Source organism: Talpa occidentalis, unplaced genomic scaffold (genome assembly GCF_014898055.3).
Source record: "Talpa occidentalis isolate TD23 unplaced genomic scaffold, MPIMG_talOcc4v2.1 talOcc4.8, whole genome shotgun sequence".
NCBI classification, from domain to species: domain Eukaryota; kingdom Metazoa; phylum Chordata; class Mammalia; order Eulipotyphla; family Talpidae; genus Talpa; species Talpa occidentalis.
In genome coordinates this window covers 87754170-87769151 of record NW_023605194.1, presented here as the reverse complement: position 1 = coordinate 87769151, position 14982 = coordinate 87754170, and the positions used below count along the sequence as shown (strand labels likewise).

The window sequence follows — 14982 nt, the reverse complement described above, 5'->3', positions numbered from 1 at the left end:
CTGACTAAAACATGGAGGGGAGGATGTGTGTTCCCTCCAGCAGGTCCCAAACAAAATAGGGGGGTGATGGTGGAGAGCAGAGTCCTGGGCCACTTTCCTCCCCTGGGAAAGAGAGAATGAAGGGAGGCCAGGAGTGTTACTCAAGTAGGAATCCTTTCTCATGGATTCAGGAAGCCAGGAAAAGTGGGTTTCCACCTCTCATCTGCTGGCTGTCCAACTACAGTCGTTGCCCAAAGTTGGCACAAAAGCCTCTCTAACGCCAGACATGAATTTGAGGCTGCCTTTTTCACCAGCGTGGAGAGTTTACTCTTGTAACACTTGGTTGGTGACACACCATTGTTTTTCTTTGCTTCACAGGAGACAGATTTTGTTTGTTTTGATGGAGAAAGAGATGATTTTGATAATTATAATGTAGAAGAACTGTTAAGATTTTTGGAATTGCACGATTCCACAACTGGAGATTCTGAGAAAACTGTAGAAAAATCTCAGCTTGTGGGAAAATCTCCTGAAGTATCTGAGGAAAGTGACCCCGATCCTGAACTAGAAGACTTCAACTCAGAGGAAAGCGAAAGTCTCTTCTTAGAAAACAATAAAGAACTCAAGGACAGACATGAGGGCCAAATGAAACAGCCCCACGTCAACGGTCAGACCCATCCCACTCAGGGAGAGAGGTCTGCATTTGAGCCCTTTGAAAAAATTCTGCACGAGCAATTAAAAGTGCCAGAAAGTGAAAACAACAAAACTAGCAATAGTTCTCCAATCTCAGCTGAACAGGAGAAGATTGATGCTTACAAACTTTTGAAAACAGAAATGACTCTGGACTTGAAAACCAAATTTGCCTCAACTGCTGATGCCTTGGTCTCTGATGATGAGACAACCAGACTGGTTACTTCATTAGAAGACGATTTTGATGAGGAATTGGATGCCGAATATTATACAGTTGGGAAGGAAGAAGAGGAGAGTCAGGAAGACTTTGATGAGCTACCATTGCTAACCTTTACACATGGAGAAGATAAGGAAATTTCAGGGAAACCAGGAATAGAGAAACACTCAACAGATAAAGAGCAGAATCCAAGCCAGGGGGATGCGGTTAGGGAAACTCAGCTCCCCGGCATCAAAAATGACCTTAAACATATTTTGACAACCTGGGAGGAGGACACTATTTTCTCTGTTGCTACAGGGGGTAAAGACAAAACAGATACATTTTCTGAGCATTCTAATACAGAGGCAGGAAAGGAAGGGGCTGATGAGAGCAAATGGGGAAAGCCATCATCAGCAAGAGATGACATTGACCCTGAAGAGGCAGGAGATGCTCTTTTGGTTGCAGAAGTCTCTAAGACAGATAATGACAAGGAACCAGAAGCAGACAAACAAATCCATGCTGAAGGAAAAGAAAAGAAAGTAGAATCCAAGAGGAGCCTCGTGGAAGATCAGACAGAGGCTGAAAAGCAAGAAGGTGTGACCAGGCCCCATTTGACTCAAAGCAGCAACCAAAACACTTTGCCAGCCTCTGGAAAGGGTCAAGAAACATTAAAATCAGCCTTTGATAATAAAGAAAGTGATCCCAAAGTAGCAGTTGTTCAAATCTCAAAAGAAATGCTCGGGGCAGAAAAGCCTGGGGAGCAGATTCTGGGAGGGGACTCAGAAAGCAAATTGGCACCCCCGGCCACAGGGAAGCAACTGGACGGAGAAAAGGTGAAACAGGAATCCATGGATGTTGCACCGCCTGGGGGAGATAATCAGCACAATATATCCCAAAACCTTGTGCAGGAAGTCGCTGTGGCTGGAAGTGGGTCGAAAACACACCCGCTTTCAGTGGAGCATCCAGGTGAGGCATTTCAAGAAGAACGGCTTCTGCAAACCCAAAATCAACCCCGCTTCTCCTCTCCAGATGAAATTAGCTTGCCAAGAGAGCTGGAAGAGGAGGTTCCCATTTGGGGACGAAATCTTTCCAGACATCAGGAAAGAGAGGTGGCTGCTGCAGCTAATAAGCACATAGATGAGAAGATGAGTCACTCAAGGGACGAGGTGAGAGAAGAGGCCACTGATGAAGAGTCTGTTCTTCACAGTCCAGTGCCCGGTACATGGGCTGGAGTGGCTGCAGGCCTCACTGTGGGCGTAGGAGTGCCAGGGCTCCCTCCTGAGGAACCAGGGGCAGAAGATGATGACCCCTCTGAAGAACTCCTGGAGGATGAAAATGCTGTAAGCGCAAAGCAGGCCCAAGCAAAACCCCCTGAAGTGCAGGACAGTCTGTTAGCTGCCAACCCGCAAGTCCCTGAAGGAGCTGCTTTAGGCACTGTTGACGCTGATCCAGAAACTAAAGAAATCAAAGAAACTAATGTGATTCTGGAAAGGGAAAGAAAAAGTGAAACTGGGGACAAAGGTACAGAACCAGCAGGCAGAGGCCTGGGGAGTATTGTGCCTGAAAAAGGAAGTCCTTTTGTGGGTGAGGAAGCCCAGAACCCCCCTGAAATAAGTGACTCTCCTGACATGAAGAAAAATCGGACGCCGGGGTTAGGGGAAATGCTTAAGGATAAAGACTCTGCTTATCTTGAAGATGACGACCGCCAGGACCTCCCGAAGAACTCCAGGCTCTCCCAGAAGCCTGGGCCAGAAGAACTCTCAAAGGAGGGCCAGAAGGACTCAGAGGAGAAGTTGATGGGCACAGAAAGCCAGGGATCTGCTTCTGAGGGCCATGAGGAGGACCTGCCACCCTGGACCCCACATGCAGAAGCAACGGCAGAGCATAGTGACAGCATGAAAGACTTGCCCATAATAAACAGCTTCTTTAAAGACCAGCAGTCTTTGCAGAGGTTCCAGAAGTACTTTGATGTCCAAGAGCTAGAAGCCATGTTTCGAGAAATGTCACTAAAGCTGAAGGAAGCACAACAGGACAGCCTGCCTTATAATGTGGACAAAGTCCTAGACAAGGTCTTTCGGGCTTCCGAGTCACACATCCTAAGTGTAGCAGAGAAGATGCTTGATGCTCGTGTCACGGAAAATGGAGACCTAGGAATGAAGGACAATATCATATTTGAAGAGGCGGCTGTGCTCGATGATATTCAGGACCTGATCTACTTTGTCAGGTACAAACACTCCACAGTGGAGGAGACGGTGCCACTGGGAACACCACAGCCTCCAGAAGATGAATGGGGTGGACCCCTGGAAGGTAAAGTACCTGCCTGTGGCCATGAAGTGGGGCTTGAAAGACAGGCGTTTGTGCGCCTCACCTTTATTTGTAAAGCTCTGTCCACAGTTGACATTCTTCCTGCCATCCTTTTAGGCTGGAGCATGGGTAAGGATTTCTTGCCTTGTTTTGCCTTAGGGCTGTTGAGACTGTTAGCGTTGTCAAAGGGACCTGTGATAAAAAGACAAAGATATAAACAAGAAAATGATGCACAAATTATACCTGTTAAGGTACACATTTCATGGAAAAGTATGAAAGGTGTTTTTTGAACATTGTTTATATGTATTCTCCATCCATCATCCATCCATCCTCCATCCATCCATCTTACCCTTTATCATTCACTCATCTTATCCATCCATCCATCTCTCCTTCCACCCCAGTTTTTCTCTCTCTTTTTGAGCACAATTTCTTTTTTAAAAGATTTATTTATTTTTATACAAGAGCTGGGGTACAGGCCAGAGGTACGGGAGGTGAGAGGATTCACCAGAGACAGAGTGGGACACAGAACAGGCAAGAAAGACTGAAACGCACTGCTGAGGGGAGCAGCGGGTGCAACAGGAGAGGTCTGCAGCGCCATGTGGAAATCTCCGTGGCTGGCTGGGAATCGAACCTGCGCCACAGAGGCTGTGGACAGCTCCACAGTGCTGTGTTTAACCCGCTGAACCACTGGGAAGGCCCTTGAGCACAATTTCTTAATCATAAAATAACTGCTGTCCTACTAAGGACTGATCTGCATAATTTTTAAATCAAATACCTCGCCTGAGTTCCTTCATTTTCCCAACTTCCATCTTTGGGGGTGCATGTTCTTTATTGCCTTTTTGGAACAATTAGGTAGGTCAGTTAAATTCTACCTCACCCTTGGCTTCTTGAATTCAAATTATTCAAGGATGGAACCAGAATTCAGAGGATTCTAACTCTGCTTTTTAAGCCCAGAAGCCATTCAGTAGATACCAATTGAATTGACCTGGCACCACTCACATAATCTGATTCCTGGTTCCACTCTCTTTACTTCCATGCTTTTCAAACTGAGATATTTCAATCCAGGGTTTATGATAGAGTACTGACACAGTAAGGCCACAGGATAAATGTCTTTCCAGAATGCCATTTTTTTTGGTGAGAATTTGGAGAGTAGAATATTTTATCAAAGTAGATCTATTTTGGATTAGGATGCAAAACCCAAATGAATTTTCAGGGTGAACTATCAGCTTCAAAGAAATTCCTATTTGGTGTGGGCTGTACTGGGCTATGCCCTGAGCCCCTTAGGAATGAACCAGGTTTACTTTCTGATTCTTAGAGTGATATAGTTGGGAATATTTGCAAGGCATCTCAGCAAGCGGCCATGACTTCCTCGTACCAGCTTGGTGAGACAGGCATGCCAGTAGGCAAGAGGTCAGGTTTTTTCTGTAAGAAGGGTGTTTCCTGTTTCTGCTTTTGACTGGAAAACTGTCTTTTGTACAATGTACATAAGATGTGTGTGTGGCCATGTGCAGGTTTGCCAAGGAAAGTTTGGTTATTGAAGCCCCTGCTGTAAATGTATTTATGAAATATTTTAGAATAATAGCTGGCAGTTTTGTTATATAGATTAGCCATCTCTGGTGTGAGATGAAAGCAGCTGCAATTCTCACCATCCTGCCCAGTGCTGCTGCATGGATGCCTGCTAGGAGGGCAGTGGCAAGGTGTCTGCAGTGGAGCACAGGGCATGCTGCCCAGTGGGAGGTGCTGAATGGAGGGGTCATCAAGCACTCTTCTTCCCCATAGAGCTCCAACCACCACTTGAAGATAACGTCCCACACGATAAAACAGAAGGACTTAATATGCAGATTCCCGGGGAGCCCAGCCATTGGGATCAACCAGTGACTAGTGACACTGGGACCTCAGAAGTGTCACAGAAGCCAAAAACTGAGACCGAAGTAGACCCAGGTAAGGCTTGCTAATTTTTCTTTGCAGAGTAGAAGCATATCATGAAGACCTTATGGGGAGGAAATAGGAGAATAACACAGGTATGAAAGAGCTTAAAACGAGGAACGAGAGGAAAGCGGGAGCTGAGACAGATGGAGATGACAGTAGGAAAGAGGCCAGAGATTGTAACTATCCTTCAAACCACTCTTTGGCTGTTGTTAGCTTATGTAAATAATTTCAGTCTAAAATACTATTCTTAAAAAGCCTTATGCTCTAAAACAGTAGTTTTCAACCAGACCAACAACATCAGAAACTCTGGGGGTGGAGACCAGCAATCTGTTTTACAAGCCCTCAGGAAATTCTGATCCATTGAAATTAGTTTGAGAACGACTGCTATGAAACTCACAAATGGTATTTGTCTTCCCAACCCCTTCTCTCCAGCCCCCACCTGCTTCCCCAGTAGAAAAGGTTGGTTCATCATTTGCCATCTGGACTTGGTGAAACCTATTTTCAAGCCACGAAGGGGATATTTATGTCCAGGTGTCTTTTTACCATAAGATCATAGAAAGGATCTGAACACTGTGTATGGTTTGGGCGGTGTGGGCCCATGTTTGTGAGTGGCACTTGATTCCAGAATTTAGTAAACATCCCAGGGGATGTGTGTGGGGAAATGGATTTGATTTGAATGAGAAAATAGTTTTAAAAAGAAAAAAACACCTGTGATGGTCTCAGTAGCTTTCTGCTGTCTGTATAACCCACCCATTTTGCCAGTCAGTGAATAGCAGTTGTGTGTCTGTACAACTTGAATGCATGATGTCATTGCTGTTTTTGTGTTTTAAAGGTTAGTCTGTAAGCACAGGTCCAGCAGGACTCGTGATGCTGCCCCTGGCAGAGAGGAAGTGACCTATCAGAGGCCTTCATGTCAAGGATGTTGCATTCACATATACTGTTCCCCATTTCTTTTTCTTTTTTTTAAAGATTTATTTATTTATATAAGAACCCGGGTACAGGCCAGATGTGCAGGAGGGTGAGAGGATTCACCAGAGACAGCGGGGAACAGAACAGGCAGACTGGTGAAACACATTGCTGAGGGGAGTAGCGGGCGAGGCAGGAGAGATCTGCGGCGCCATGTGGGACCCTCACTGGCTGGCTGGGATCGAACTGGTGCTGCGGAGGCTGCAGACAGCTTCACGGCGTGGCGCTCGACCGCCTACGCCACCAGGGGAGGCCCAGTTCCCCAATTCTCAGTTCAAAAAAATCTTGTTTGTTGAAAATGAGCCACACACCATTAAGACTTATTATTCTCAAAAACTTTCAGGACTGGAAAAAATTCTTACAGAATTAAAAGCAGATTTTTGTGCCCTGCCCCTTAAGTTCAACCCCAAAATAGTATCAGCGGCCTTTGCAGGGTTATCTTTCCAAAATTTCCTTCCTACCCTCAGGCTGAGTGCTGACACAAGGTGGGACACTTCACCAGAGGTCAGGTTCAGAGGCAGTGTGAAGGAGACCCCAGGTTGGAGGAGAACTGAGCTTCTCACATGTGCTTGCTGGACTTTGAGCTGTTTGCACAAAATACCCAGATCCCAAACCCATACTGAAATCCCCTCCCTACCACCTCTTCATGCAGGAATCCTTCCTGGCAATGCTGGAATCCTACGTCTCGCACAGAGTGCCAAGTCATGCTGCTGCCCTGTAAGCGATTCCTTGTAGTCTACCTTGGCATTGACCACATTCTCTGTTGTGTGGCTCCGTCCAATCAACTCCAAGTCCTGGGTAACTGCCAGGTGCTGCCTCTGCATAATAAGCCTGGGTGCATCCCACTGACAAGTCTGCAAACTGATTGTTTTGTAATCATTCTTTGCCTGCTGTGTCTTAATACAGTGCTTCACCGCACCAAATAAATATTGGGCAGATAGGACGTTGTCTATGTGGAGAAAGTACAAAATTGCGTTTTTTTTTCACTTCCCATAAGTAAATATCATTGAGATAGCAGTGGGTTGCCAGCAGTGAGATGGGAGGCACCAAGAAGGATAGAGTAGGTTGGGTGTAGTTGAGTTATGAGGCCTCTAGTGGGGATTTGAAATTTTTTTTCTCTCTCTGATTGTCTTTAAGAGAACTACATATCAGGGCCTCTCCTGGTGGCGCAGTGGTTGAGCGCTGGGTTGCGATGCTGCCCGCAGCCTCTGCAGCGCCTGTTCGATCCCCGGCCACAGGGGAGGGTCCCAAATGGCGCGCAGGCCTCTCCTGCCGCGCCCGCTGCTCCCCTCAGCGGTGTATTTCATCACTCTGCCTGTTCTGTTCCCTGCTCTGGCTCTGGTGAATTCCCTCACCCTCCCGCGCTTCTGACTGTAAAAAAAAGGAGAGAACTACATATCTGCATGGTGACTGGCTTTCCATAAATAATGAAAATGAAGAGAAGTAATTCTTACTATAAAACATAAAATACTTGTTTTCCCCCTCAATTTTAGGGATAATTAGAACAGAGGCCACACCCATCATTGATGCAAAAGAGCAGCCAGAAGCAATTGCCGAGGAGCCGGCCAGTGGCACACTTTTGGAAAATGCAGTCCTTTTATTATCTTCATTCATATTTTATTTAACCAAGATGGTAAGTTTGACCAATACAGTATCTTCAGATAGACTGTTGATGATCCAGCTTTTAAGTTGACTTTGAGCATGAAGAACTTAGTGTCTTGATGATAAGGGCTCTGGTCCTTTGAAGGGGACCTGGGAAACAGGTCACAGGCGTAGCTGTCATGGGGTCTTAGTTCCATTCAGCACTTAGCAGAGGGTTTGCTGCCTGTCAGCTGGGCACAAACACATGGTTCTTCTCCTCAAGGGCCTTTCAGGCTAGCAAGGAGAGAGAGACATTCCCCTAGAACATAAGATTGTGGGCAGGAAGAGGATTACCATGTGGAGCAGGATGTCCAGTGAGTTGACTCCCCTGGGAGGACGGTCTGAGAAGGTAGAAGTGAGTGACACTTGTTCTGAGCAGAGTTGAAGGACAAAGGGGAGTTTGATGTCTATTTTGTTGCCGAATACAGGTGCTGGAGGAGGCGGTGAAGTGAGGTGTGGTCAGAAAGAAGTAACCTAGCCAGAGAGCTGGAGGCACGAAGCTGGGGAAGCTTAGTTTTGTGGTTGCACTGTAGTGTTGGAGGGTGGTCTTTCCGAGGGAGACAGGCTAAGCTGAAGGGAGTTGTGTATCATTTGTATGTCATTCAAAGTGGTGTTAGACTGTTAGGGATTGAGGAGCCTTTGAAAATTTTAAACAAGAAAAGGAATATGATCAGATTTTTTCTTAGAAAGAGTCATTACAGCAGGGTATGTGCCTTCTTCTAAAAAAGAGTCATGATCCAAAGGAGACATTTACACTGAGCTCCTTAGGACTTAGCTCCCCCTTGTGGTCTTCGCTGCAATCGGACTTTTCTTGGAGATAGCTTTCGAAGAAGGCAAAGTTGCCCTTGGTGTTATCCAGTATCCCTCCATAAAAAATATTTTTCCTCTGGGTTCCATTACTTCAAGACTTATTTAAGAATGAGGGTTTTTGTTTGTTTGGTTGGTTCTGTAAAAAGCCTGGGTTTTGGAAAGCGAGGATGATCCCATTTCAAATTTCAGATCCGTCATTTAGAAGCTTGAGCAGTTACTGAACTAAGGACCTCAGCTTCCTCATCTTTAAAATGCAGGTAATTCCAACTCCAGTTGTTGTCCAGAGTAGATGAAGTTGTTGTCCAGAGTAGTTGTTGTCCAGAGTAGTGTGAAGCGCAGTGTATACCCAGCATTCTGTAGATCTGGGTATACAGATCTATACCCAGATAGGGGTGTGGATGGGCAGTATAGATATCAACTACCTGGGGAAATCGGGAGAAAGGCCACCAGGATGGGAAAGCTAGGGTTCTCTCCATGGTTGGGTGGTCCACGGCAGCTGTCCAGTCAAGAGTGTGAACCTTGTAGTTAGAATAATGAAATTTTCAGTAAGTAAGTGAGTGTCAGAACTCATTATTAGATTATTTGAATGAATCATCGTTCCTTAAAAATTCTCACAGCCCCAGATACAGAAGGAATCCTTTATTCATTTGTAAAGCTATGCAGAGCCCTTTTTAGGCTTGGGCAGAGTGAAGGTGCTGGTGTAGGATGTGGCCTCTGGTGATGAGGGAGAACACATCTAACACTCATTTGAAAGGTATTGTCAAGAAAGCCTTCTGATGGCCCATGTGAACAGAGCTTTATGCTAGGAATAAAAAATTCTAAGAGGGAAAAGGTATAATTCTGATTTCTGAAAGGCTAAAGAAAAGGGTACATCAAAAGCAGATGAGAAGTGGAAAACTGAGCAATGTTTATGGAATAGTTTTTTTTTTTTTTTAAAGATTTATTTATTTATTTATATAAGCACTGGGTACAGTCAGAAGCCCGGGAGTGTGAGAGAATTCACCAGAGCCAGAGCAGGGAGCAGAGCAGGCAGAAGGACCGAAGTACACTGCTGAGGGGAGCAGCGGGCGGCAGGAGAGGTCTGTGCTCCATGTGGGACCCTCGCTGGTGGCCGGGGATCGAACCTGCACTGCAGAGGCTGCGGGCAGCCTCGCAGCCCAGTGCTCAACTGCTGTGCTACCGGGGAGGCCCTATGGAATAGTTTTTGTGAAGTGTCAAATACTCATTAGATAGATTCTTACTTGGTAGTCTGGGGTATCATTGGGTACCGACTTGATCTCTTTTCCTTTTAAATACTGAAGTCTTAAGAGTTCATCTGTTTTGGATACAACTCCTCAGATACATATCTTGCAAATAATTTCTTTCAGTATATGGCTTGACCTTAACATTGTCTTTTGAAGAGCAAGTCTTAAATTTTGATAAACACCATTTTATTAATTTTCATTTTTATGGTTGCTCCTTTTTGTTTCTTACCTAAGGAATTTTCTCATGTTTTCCAAAAGTTTTATAATTATACCTTTTATGTTTAGGTTTGTGTTTTAGTTAATTTAATTAATTGTTGTGAAGGGTGTGAGAGTAAGGCCTAGTTGCATCTTTTTCCTCCATGTAGACTCAGTTGTTTCTTCCCAGTTCACATGACCTCGAGTTTTACAGTCTGTTGACCATGTATATGCTCTTCTTTCTGTACTCTATTCTGTTCCCTTTATTTCTTCCCTAAGGCAGTACCACATTTTTTTTTTTTTATAGTATTTATAGTCTTGCAGTAGTAGGGTAGTTCTTTTGCAGAATTGTTTTGGTCATTGCAGTTCCTTAGCATTTCCACAAATTATAGAATCGGCTTATTAATTTCTGTTTAAGAAGCTTCCTGAGATGTGGATTGTTCTTTTATTGATTATCTGATATGTAAGCTATTTGATTATGTCTTTTTTTTTAAAGATTTATTTATTTATACATACAAGAGCTGGGGTACAGGCCAGAGATGCAGGGAGTGAGAGGATCCACCAGAGACAGAGTAGGGAACCGAACAGGCGGACTGACTGAAATACACTGCTGAGGGGAGCAGCGGGTGGGACAGGAGAGGTCTGCCTTGCCATGTGGGTTTTTTCCTGGCCTGCTGGGGGATTGAACTTGAGCTGCAGAGGTGGTGGATTGCTTCTTAATCCCCTGCTTAACTCCTTGTGCCACCAGGTTGGCCCTGATTCTGTCTTTTATGTTGCAAATTCTTGGTGTATTAGTGGATAGATTAGTCTGCTGGTTATTGAATACATTTTCCTGCTGCTATTTTACATGTTTAGGATTTTTTTTTTTTTTTAAGATACTAGGCACTGTGAATGTTACATTGTTGAGTGCCTGTTCTTAGTGGTTTCCTTTCAAGTGTTACTTTGTTTTGCCTAGGCTGTTAGGTTACTTGTGGATCAGTCTTATTTTTAGAATGGTAGGGAGGTGTGTAGGGTAGTCTTTACTCCAGAGCTGAATAGCCCTCCTGCTAAGGTGGGATTCTCCTGCAGTTTTACAGAATGCCTTGAGTTTTTAGCACTGCACTTCCCTCTGACCAGCTGGAACACAAATGTCCCCCCAACCACCCTTACCCTCAACCTTCTGTGAACTCTGGGGATTGTTCAGCTTCCTGGTTCTTTTCCTTGTAGTTGTTCTTTGCCCATCCTCAAGGAATTTGACTCTCTACATGTGCTGCTCCAGTGCTACCTGAGAGGGAAGGAGATTGCAGATTTTTGGATCTCCTGTACTTAGCAGCTCCATCTTTCTGCTCCCTTTCCCTGCACACTTCTGCCTGGAGGTAGAAAGCTGGCTGATCACAGGGTTCATCTCTTTCCTTTTAGAATCATAGTTGTTCGCTGCCTGTCATTTTTTTTTTTTTGGTCTGAAAAACTTTTCCCCCCCATATATTTAATCTAGTTTTCTAGCTATCTTGGGGGGGGGGTAAGTATCACACTACTCACTCTATCTCCTTTTGTTTGTGGTTGCCACAATGTATTCATTGAATACATTGACTACATCTGTTTGGCTTCTGGGTGTCCTTTATGGGTTGAGTTTGCTAACTGCATCACCTGATATAAATTAGTATGACTGTTCCTCTATATTTTCCAGGAATTGATAGTCAGATTCAGGTCTAATTTTGGGGGGCAAGAATAGTTAATAGGGGATGTTGTGTATGTCTGTCAGGAGACATCTTAAGTCTGGATGTACCTGTCTTTTTAATGTTACTATCATTGGTGACACTGAATAGCCTTGTTAATATATTACGGTGTGCAAAATGGTGCTAGTCTGATTGTATCATTCCATCTTCATCTAAAGGCTGCAATATTTCTTCCTGGGGAAACAGTTCTTTAAATTGAGATTTGGTTTGTTTAGTTACGCAGAATAAATATTTGATTCCATGTGTTTCAAAATAATGAATTGTCTTCCTTGCATTATCCAAAAAAGCCCAAATGATTTTTTTTTTGTTTCTTCTAACTTGTTTCTAAGAACCATGATATGTCATGGATTTAAAAATGTGTGCTGTGTTTCAGTTCACCCCAGTTGTAATTCTTACTATCGCTCACTTCATCCCACCATTGCTGGGAGCCTCTCCAGCTTGACGCATGGACCCCACTGACATCCCCTTATGGTCCCTGAAACCCTGTTTGATTCCTAGAGTGACAAGATATTCCAAACTCATCTTGTATACTTCTTCCCCAGATCTTGAAGTAGCTATTTCTCTAAGGAGTCTTGGTTCCTTGTACTGGGAAATGGTATTTAAAGACTACCTTCTGGGTACTAAATTGCTGATCAATATAGTCAACATAATCTCAAAGTCCCAGTGAGATTTTCTTGTATAACAAACTGATTCTACAGCTCATATAGAAACTCCAAAGAATCTACACTAGTACAAACACAATCTGATTTTAAGACTTATTATAAAGCTACAGTAATTACGATAGCATAGAATCAGTGAAAAGGTAGAGATCATTGGAACTGAATAGACAATCCAGAAATAGACCCATGGAAATATGGCAGTGAATCTATGATAAAGAGGAGAAAACAATTAAGTGGAGCAAGTCTTTCCAACAAAGGGCTGTGGGACTATTGGAAATATCCGTGGACCAAACCTGATCTATTTCAAAATACCTAATCAAGTGAATGAAAAAATGAGTTTCAGAATAGGAGGAATAGTCACAAAGCATATGTTTGATAAAAGACGTCGAGATTATATAAAGAACTCACAAATATTTATTTTCATAAATAAGGAAAGACATATCCCAGTAAAATAAGACCTCACCAAGGATAACAGGATAGCAAATAAGCATTTTGAGACATGCTCAATATCCTTATTAGGGAAATTCAGATTTAAGTTACCATCAGTTATCACTGCACACTTAATTAGAATGACTGAAGTTGAAAAGACTGACTATACCAAGTGCAGAGGGGGATGTGGAGGATGGAAATAATCATACACTGCTGTGGGGATGTAGATGATACAACCACTTCTGGAAAACAGTTTGTCAGTTTCTTAAAAAGCTAAATATATCCTTGTAAAATGATCCATTCTGGGTTACGCCTTTACCCCAGAAAACAAATTTTACATTTATAGAAGGCCTTGTCTATCAATGCTTAAAGCAGTTCCATTTGTAACAGCCCAACATTGGAAATAACCCAAATACCCATCAACAGGTGAATAAATTATGGGGTAGTCGTGCAATGAAAGTGTAATAAAAAGGAATGAATTATTGATAAACTGCAACACGAATGAGTCTCAAGTTATGGTGAGTGAGAGAAGCCAGAGAAAATAGAAAGCACAGTGTATTATCCATGTATAAATCTCTAGGAAATGCAAAGTAATCTATTATGACACGAATTATTCTTGATGGGGCAATGAGGGATGCAAAGGGCAGGAGGTGGAATTACCAAGGGGATGAGACTTTTGAAGGTACAGGATCTATTAAGTTTTGAGCAGGATGATGGCTTCACAGATGTATTCATGTTAAAGCTTATCAAGTTGTGCACTTTAGTTATGTGTAGTTATTGCCCACCAATTCTACCTCAAAGTTGTAAAAAAAAATTCATCTCGCATTACTTTCTTAGATAAAAGGTAGTAGCCTATACTTTTTTTTAAAAAGATTTATTTTTATTTATGCAAGAGCCCGGGTACAGTCCAGATGTGCAGGAGGGTGAGAGGATTCACCAGAGACAAAGCGGGGAACAGAACAGGCAGACTGACGAAATACACTGCTGAGGGGCGCAGCGGGCAAGACAGGAGAGGTCTGCTCGCCATGTGGTTTGCTCCGGGGCCAGCAGGGACTGAACTGGCACTGCGGGGGCTGCGAACAGCTTCACAGAGCTGCGCTCAACCACCTGCGCCACTAGGGAGGCCCAGTAGCCTATTCTTGCATTCACATTAAAGAAAAAAATCATTCTGGAAACTGTACCCTGACAATACATAGAATTACTTGATTTTTTTTTCCATCTCCATAGGGGAATACACTTTGGTGTATTTGGCAAATCTTCTGTTGGTGGACATTTTGGTTATTTTGTCTTTTGTTGTAACAAATGAAGCTGAAATAACATAGTTCTGTCCATAGATCTTTTTTGGTCTTTGAGCTAGCTATTTAGAAGTGGGATTGTGACATCTGCAGGTAAAATATATAGGTAACTTTGGGAAATGTTGCTAAATTCCCAAAGGGGTTGTATCATTCACTAACAACTTGTCAGATGTTGGTTATCACAGTTTAAGTTCAGTTTGTATCGTACTATATATGAGACAGAGCATGTTTCAGATGCCAGCTATTCTCATTTCTTTGTCTGAGAACTGTCCATTCATTTTCAGTCCATTTTTCTATAGGTTTGCTAGTGGCTTTCCTCTGCATTTATTTGTAAAGTTCTTCATATTTTAGAAATGTTAACGATATATCTGTAATAGTGTTACAAATATTTTTTCTACAGTTGTCATTGTCCAAAACTTACTTTGTATATTTTTGTGAGCTAGACAAATTTTTTAACCAAGTTTACAAATCTTTTCCCTTGGATTTTGAGGCATAATTAGGAAGATTTTGCCTGCTCCCCACTAATAAATTCACCCATATTTTTTCTAGTACTTCCTATTTTTTAGATTCAGGTAGGTCTCTGATTCACTTGGAATTTATCCTTATGAATTTTCCTTATGGCTATCTAGGCTATCCAAATCTATCTATCCATATGCCAACACCACTTATTAAACAGCCACCACCCTCAACAGTTTTTTATTGCATCCGAAATTTCCAGAGCAGTTGGGTCCAGGTTTTCTGTGTTTTTCCAGGGCGTGTGGGTATTCTTGGGCCAGCCTTCACCTCTTCTTGCACCCCTCTGCCACCTTTCTTCCTGGTCAGGAAATCTCTGGTCCTTCTTGCTTGATTGTTCTTCTGAACGGACCTCGTGGTCACCTAGAAGACATACTTTAAAAATCAGCAAACATTGTTCCCCCAGGTGAAACGTGCTCC

At 43.3% G+C, this 14982-nt stretch overlaps 1 protein-coding gene across 5 annotated transcripts in view; it reads left to right on the top strand.

Moving 5' to 3' along the window:
- The window catches only part of MIA3 (MIA SH3 domain ER export factor 3), a 49454-nt gene that overhangs the window by 12465 nt on the left and 22007 nt on the right, over nt 1-14982 (top strand). For all 5 annotated transcript variants that reach the window (XR_008550002.1, XM_037496370.2, XM_054690412.1 and 2 more), the window contains exons 4-6: nt 358-3169; nt 4946-5107; nt 7555-7694. Coding sequence is in view for 4 of the 5 variants with exons in the window: in XM_037496370.2 (XP_037352267.1) it covers nt 358-3169; nt 4946-5107; nt 7555-7694 (3114 nt within the window). In the remaining variant the exon portion in view is untranslated. The remainder of the gene's footprint in view (nt 1-357; nt 3170-4945; nt 5108-7554; nt 7695-14982) is intronic.